General features: G+C 49.0%; 1 protein-coding gene across 1 annotated transcript; it reads left to right on the top strand.

Annotated features, from left to right (window-relative positions):
- The first annotated feature begins 244 nt into the window (after positions 1–244).
- On the top strand, positions 245–3,767 carry FJX1 (four-jointed box kinase 1). The gene has a single exon (XM_055141956.1). The coding sequence runs from the start codon at positions 283–285 to the stop codon at positions 1,597–1,599; it is 1,317 nt and encodes a 438-aa protein (XP_054997931.1). The 5' UTR covers positions 245–282; the 3' UTR covers positions 1,600–3,767.
- The last annotated feature ends 3,899 nt before the right edge of the window (positions 3,768–7,666 follow it).

Consider the following 7,666-nt stretch of genomic DNA (forward strand, 5'->3'; position numbering starts at 1 on the left):
CCCGCCGGAGGGTCTCACCAAGCCGAAATACAAAAGCTGCTGGGAAGCGGCGGCGCGGCGAGTTCCCAGCCGGCCCGGGCGGGAGAGAGACCCCCGCCGCTGCGCCCCGCCGCCACGATGGGGCCGGAGCCCCCCGAGCCCCGGCGCCCACCCGCAGCCGGGCCGCCCGCCTCGCCACCGCCGCCGCCGGGACCCCGGAGCCCGGGCTCGGCTTGAAAGAGCGGCGGCGGCGGCGGCGGCGGCGGTGCCGGGCGCGGCCGGAGGCGGCATCGGGGCGGGAGGATGCGGGGCGCCGCCGCCGCCGCCGGCCGCGCGGGGCTCTGGCTGCTGGCGCTGAGCTCGCTGCTGGCGCTGTGGGGCGGGCTGGTGCCGCCGCGGAGCCCGCCGCCCGCCGCCCGGCCGCCCGGAGCCCGACCCCGGCGGCCGCCCGCCCGGCTCGGCGGCCCGGAGCCCGCGCCGCGCTTCGCTCTGCTCCCCGCCCTGGCGCGGGACGCCGGCGGGGGCTCCCTGAAAACTTTCCGGGCGCTGCTCACCTTGGCGGCGGGCGCCGACGGCCCGGCGGGGCGCGGGCGGCACGTGCCGGCGGGGCCGCCCGGCTCGGAGGCTGGCGGCGGCGGCGGTGGCGGCGGCGCGGCGGTGCACGGGGGCGTCTTCTGGAGCCGCGGCCTGGAGGAGCAGGTGCCCCGCGGCTTCTCCGAGGCCCAGGCGGCGTCTTGGCTGCAGGCGGTGCGCGGCGCCCGGGTGGTGGCCCTGGAGCGCGGGGGCTGCGGGCGCAGTTCCAACCGGCTGGCCCGCTTCGCCGACGGCACCCGCGCCTGCGTGCGCTACGGCATCAACCCGGAGCAGATCCAGGGCGAGGCCCTGTCCTACTACCTGGCGCGCCTGCTGGGCCTCCAGCGCCACGTGCCGCCGCTGGCGCTGGCCCGGGTGGAAGCCCGCGGCGCGCAGTGGGCGCAGGTGCAGGAGGAGCTGCGGGCGGCGCACTGGACCGAGGGCAGCGCGGTGAGCCTGACGCGCTGGCTGCCCAACCTCACGGACGTGGTGGTGCCCGCGCCCTGGCGCTCCGAGGACGGCCATCTGCGACCCCTGCGCGCCGCCGGGGGCGAGCTGGCCAACCGCAGCCAGGCGGAGCTGGTGGACCTGGTGCAGTGGACCGATCTGATCCTCTTTGACTACCTGACGGCCAACTTCGACCGGCTGGTCAGCAACCTCTTCAGCCTGCAGTGGGACCCGCGCGTAATGCAGCGCGCCACCAGCAACCTGCACCGTGGCCCCAGCGGGGCGCTGGTCTTTCTCGACAACGAGGCGGGTCTGGTGCACGGCTACCGGGTGGCCGGCATGTGGGACAAGTACAACGAGCCGCTGCTGCAGTCGGTGTGCGTGTTCCGCGAGCGGACAGCGCGGCGCGTCCTGGAACTGCACCGCGGCCAGGACGCGGCCGCTCGGCTGCGGTGCCTCTACGAGCACCACGAGCCGCGCTTCCCCGAGCTGGCCGCGCTGGCCGACCCCCACGCCCAGCTCCTGCAGCGCCGCCTCGACTTCCTCGCCAAGCACATATTGCACTGTAAGGCCAAGTACGGCCGCCGCTCCGGGACTTAGCCTCCCCGGGAGGGAGAGAGTGAGTACGGGGTGGAGGGGGTGCGGTGCCCCGGGCTAGGGGACCACACGGTTGGAGAAGGGCGGTCGCCACGGGCCAGCGCCGGGGACCAACCGGCCAACGCCCAGCCCGTGTGGCCCAGAGATGGAAGGCGGCTGAAACTTCGGTTTCGCCCACCTGCCCCTTCTCCTGTGCTGGCAGCTTTCGGAGACCAGGGAGGACCAAGTGCCCAAGGCGGAAGTGTAACATTCCATCCACCCAGTCTATGAAAGGATGCTGCCGGCTGCCGGCACGGAGTTTGGATCGAAGAAACTGGAGGACAGAGTTTGCCATCCCTCCGCTTCCTCCCCCACCCCCCAGGTGGCCTTCTCAGTGGCAGATGCATGCCCATTCCTTGGCGCCCTCCGACCCTTTCCGAAAAACTTCTACTGGAGCCGTCAGTTCCTGCTGCAATTTCCTACCCAACGCAGCACCGGTGGCCCCGGAGCAGGGCTGTGACATTAGCTGGTGGAACCCTCTTCCTGTGTTCTCCCTTTGTTCCAGCTCCGCGATGGTGAGATCACTGTTAAGAGCTGGGGGGTGGCTCCCGATGTGACAAAGAGAATGGGACCTCTGCGACCCGGGAGCCCGCAGACCTTGACAATTTGTCTGACTCGTTTCCTCCCGTTCGCCAGTAGCCGAAAGGTATCCAAGGCAAAGGGGTGGGGGGCGGGGGAGAGCTCTGTGCACTGAATCAAAGGATGAATTTCTTCCCCACACCCCTTCAGACCGACCAAAATTTTGACAATGATGATGTGCACCAGAAGGAAAAAAAAATTAAGTTTCATGCACTTTACTTTGTTTTTATTTTAATTTTGTATTAAGAAAAACTTTTTTATTTGACAAAATTCTCCTTTTATGTATATATGTGAATAAAGTGTGGTGTAAATATACTAAACAAACTTATATTTCAATAAAAGTTTAAAATTTAGAATTAACTCCTGTGATTTTCACTGAGGTGTCCAATGCCCTACCTGCTTTGAAAATAAGCCCTAGGATTTCTTTCTTGCAGGTGTGCATTTTTAAACAAAGGACACACACACATACATAATATATCTTCCAGCTCTGACTATGGACTTTCAGAATTTAAACAAAGACCAGAAAAACGATTCCCTATTCTGCTCACTGCTGGAAATTTCTGAGGTCAGCATTAAATGTGGGGGAAGGTGGAAAGAGGGAAGAGAAGTATTTCCTGGCAAATATAACTTTGATATAAAAGAATTTCACTTATATATTCCTATATTAATCATTTGGCAACTCTGAAAGAACCAGATGTTCAGATGACAAATGCCCCCACCTCTTTAAACTTACTACAGTGGTCACGTGTTACACATTATTTTCCTGTTGTTGTAATTACAACATCAGGATGTGCAGATAATAAGATCAGCACATATTGCAAACAGGTAGAGAAAGTCATAAATTAATTCTTCCCTTTAATCTCCTGGCATAAATTCCACCGCATCCAGGAACTACAACATCTGGAGTCATCCAGCAATTCTCTCCAGGTTTTACTGGTTTTTGATCTTTGTTGTTGTTTGTTTGCCTATCTCAGTACTAATTGCATGGTCACCTCACCAGTTATTGTGAGACCAAGAAGATGTGCACTTCTTTTACCTATGACATTTGGCCCTCTGCTTCTTGGGGACTTCCAAGGTAGAAAATGTTTATGGATTTCCTTAGACTTCTTCTTGACCATTGGGGCAAGGGAAGGGAATTGATTTACATTTATTTTACATCTGTTGATGTTTTTTCTTGGCATTTCATTTACTTCCTAGGTCCAAGTACCTTGTCTATTGTTTTATTTTTTATTTAATAACCTTTAACTCTAAGCAACTTTGTGTTACTTTAATTGCCTTTTATTGACTTTTGTTAGTAAACCTAGGGTTTTATAAACTCATGAAGATATTAAATCTCTGTGGGTTCCCTTTCCACTGCTTTATAGCACAGTGTGTAATTTAACTATTTAATGCCATGTGTATATGTCTTCAGTGCCTTGTGATAAACTAAATTTTATCTCAATTGAAAAAAAATGTAGAGTTCATGAATGATTTGTGGTGTAAGCCAAAGTTTTTCAGAGTATAACCCTGGAATGTACTGATAATGGCAAATATACCTCTTTTTTTTCCCGAGACCTGGTTCATGTGAGACCTCTCTCTGATAACTACATTTCCCAAAAAAGAAACATTTTCCATTTCTGATGATCACTAACTAAAGAAATAGGTGCAGAAGTCAGCAGAGGCTGCTCGAAGAAAAGGGTAAATATTCAGCAACCTGCATTTTTTTGTTCAGCGTATTCCTGGAATATAATAATAAGCTGAGATAGGTTAGAAGTTTCACAGATTGTGCCGGAAATACACACTATCTCCCATAAAGCCTCAGCCCTCATGAATTCTGGGCCAGCAACATTTTCCACATTCCTTCTAAACTTCTGTTCCAGGCCCAGACTTGAGCATCGTTACCAGCAGCAAAAAACTGAGCATAATTTAAATGTCTCTTCTCAGATTCTTTAGTGAACCATATCTGCCCGTTGGAGAAGTAAGTTTAATTACATGGTGGAGTTGTTAAAGGAACCAAGACTTAATTACAGAGAAGGGGTTTTAACTGTTGCATTCCTTGTGGATAATCTGTAGGCGGTAGCATGGAAAGATCAATTAAAGTTCTGCCAAGGTCATTGAATACTGCTAGGGCCAAATCATTTTTCAGATTAAGAGGGGGGAAAAAAGAAACTTTCAAACTGCAATATGATGTGTAAAGAGTAATGGATTCTGCAGGAAGACTATATTCTGAATTCTGTCCCTCTCCTACTTACTCTCAGCAAGTCATTTCACTCCATTCCCTGCTCTGTGAAATGGAGATTCGATCAGAGTTTTATGGGATTTAAATGTTAACATCTGAAACATAAGAGCACACGATAGGTACTTCAGAACCTCATGTCTGCTTCATCTTTTAAAAATACCCCCACTCTTTGGCAAACTACTTTTTTCTGCATCAACGCCAAAGCTTAGTTGCTTCCAAGGACACATTCAGTTTTTGAAGGATGGCAGTAAAGGAATGCAACAAATGATTAAGGACTCTCGACTAGCAAAGCACTAAATTTTTAGAAAAGGGGTACATGTTAGGTCCCTATGTAGGTGGCTTCGGGACTAAGTAAGGTCTCTGCACCAAAGAAACTGCACTACAAATATATGAGGACAATTAAAAGAAAATAAATGGCTCATAGCAAATCTGTCACCACTTCTAGAAAACATCAAAAAATGATGAATCTTTGCAAGAAGAGCAATCCTCCTCTCAATTCCTTCTGCCAAAAAAAAAAAAAAAAAGTAGGAAGTTGACCTTTTCTCCCTGGATTTGACTTGATTAATTCACTTTGTCTGTGACATAGTTCTAGCCTCTATTAAGAAGACTCCCCCTCCTGTCTTCAGATGGGGAGGAAAGATGTTATTTTTTTATACCTTTCAGAACTTTTCAACTTTTTCCCTTCAACCACAGCTAAGACAGTCAACTATGACCTGGATGTTGATTATGTAGATTAAATGAGTATTTGTAATAGTCTCAAAACAGTGCAGGGCACAAAGTAAATGTAATCAAATTATTTGACCTTTGAGTCCCAGGCAAGATTCTTGCTCTATTCCTCTATTCCCGGTGTATTTCTGCAGACATACAACACTTCCCACAAGCTTTTATTCTGAAGCAGAAAGGTAAACCAAAGGGCCTAAGTTTGGGAGGAATTATGGAAAGTCCACAGTTGCCAACTGGTTGTCTCCTCCCTGAGAATACCCTCGGTAAGAATTGTCTCACATACCCTCTTTTTCACAAGCTTCCTGTGATTCTACTTCTCAGATGTCTCCTAAGTTTCAGTAATTTTACTTCTTCTAAGCTACCCAATAGTCATGAATCAACCAAGTTGGGGCTTTATTTGTGCCCATACAGCTGCCCCATCTCACAGAACCACTGATTCCTGTGCCATAAAGTTGATTATGAGGGAGAGGGAGAAGGGAGTAGGGTTAGGGGTTACTAGGTGCACAGAAATTTCTGTAGAAGAGGCTGGAGTGGCAGTACAGCAGGTAGGGCATTTGCCTCGCACGTGACCAGGCTGGGTTCCATCCCCAGCATCCCTTATGGTCCCCGAGGCACCGCCAGGAGTAATTCCTGAGTGCAAAGCCAGGAATTTTGATCATTGCTGGGTGTGACCTAAAAAGAAAAAAAAGAAGAAGAAATTACTATAGAGAAGAACAGAATATCTGCTGAGGAGGTGATATGGAAAACTCAGGGCAGGACTTGGCCACCACCACCAAGCATACTTTGATCAGTAGAGTACAAAAACTATTTCTTGAAAGTCAGGATACTCATGTGTAACTTGAGAAAGTCATTTCCTCCCTCTGGTCCCAGGTGCTTTACTTGAAACAGGGTGCTTATTAAATCGGCAGCTTTCAGAACTCACCTGAAGGCGGGGGGGGGGGGGGGGTGTCGAAACCCATGGTTCTCGCCTGAATGGTGTGCCTCTCCAAGCCAGGACGGATTCTGTCTGTCCTTTCTCTTAGGTTATTGTGTGACCCAGTATGCATGTGTATACTCGCACACTCACACACACACGTGCACACATACACGCATAAGCGTGCAAGCACACACCCACGTATATGCACATGCACATACACACCCATGCACACATGTACGCACACACATACTAGTGAACTAATGTACAATTGAAATGAAAGTTTCAAAGAGCAACATTTGTAGCCTGCCCTAAAATAATTTTGGAACTCATCAGAGAAGAACAGTCCTCACTATTCAAAACCCTAGATTAGATGATTCTCAAGCTCCTTTTCGGCAATATGGGTCTAGGGAAATCCCATTTACAATCCTTAACAATCAATTTGCCACCTACTACAATTCTTCCCCCGGAGGAATGCAAACAGATTTCCATTTTACATGCTCTAAAAACAAAAAACTAAAATGTTTGTATTTTAAAACCTAATTGGGAGAATCATTCAAGGTCCCACACAAGGCCTTTTTAGAAACATCACTGAAGTTCCCTTAATGTAGGAAATCTGTTTTCCTACAATTTTGTGAACAAAATAATCCCATCATGGGGTTTTGAAGAATAAAAATTTCTTTGCCTCTCTGCTTCAGCACGGCCCAAGGACGGCTCACGAGGACGGTTTCTGTGTATTCATAAAGATCAGATGTAGAAGTCATAATTTTTTAATGTGACTATTTTACCAATTTCACTCTCTGTGTCCTGCTGTGGGGGAAACTGCATTAATAAACTATGTCTCAGTGTTGCCTGGCTGGAATTTTTTTCTCAGCAGGATGCCACCAAATATAGCTAAAGGACTGCTCATTTTATTTATCTTTTCAACTTTCTTTCCATTTTGGATATGTCTTCTTGACACTTTAGAAATTTTCCTCTTAATGGCACTTTTTTCTTTTTGGAGAATAGAGAGCTAATTGTTCATTGACTAACAACAACAAAAAAGAGCTCCCTTTTTCCCTCTTTCAGTGCCATATGGTATCTTTTATGGTTTTAGCAGTTATTTTACAGGAAAAAAATGAAACAGCTTTTGGAACTGATATTTTTCCAATACCAGTTCACAGACTTTGTTTTACTGTAAAATTGTGCATTAATAATAGAGGGTGTCACTTTTTATTTGATGTCCCTACATCTTGTACTTCTCTTTGCCTGTATTGACCTTCCCTTCAGTGATTGTATTTAAATGCTCATTAGACTTTGTCCTCACAAATGGCCTGAAGACACAAGGCAAGTGAGAATGACCAGTCTTGTGGTCACAAATGGCCTGAAGACACAAGGCAAGTGAGAATGACCAGTCTTGTGGTTTCTTTCACAAAGACAAGGTTCATGAGAAACGGATTAGTCCCTGACGTTCTATTTGGTCTCAACAGAATGAACATCTCCGAATGCAGCAGTTATATGTACCAGGTTGAGAGCTCAACATGACGAACGACTTAGCACCAAAACTGCGCAGGAGGAAGAGAGCAGCATGGAACACTTTCAAGAGCATTGAAGAAGTT

Source organism: Sorex araneus, chromosome 6, assembly GCF_027595985.1.
Source record: "Sorex araneus isolate mSorAra2 chromosome 6, mSorAra2.pri, whole genome shotgun sequence".
NCBI lineage: Eukaryota > Metazoa > Chordata > Mammalia > Eulipotyphla > Soricidae > Sorex > Sorex araneus.

Excerpts from the sequence above, each read along its gene's own strand:
- FJX1 (XM_055141956.1), top strand. The coding sequence starts at position 283 with ATGCGGGGCGCCGCCGCCGCCGCCGGCCGCGCGGGGCTCTGGCTGCTG.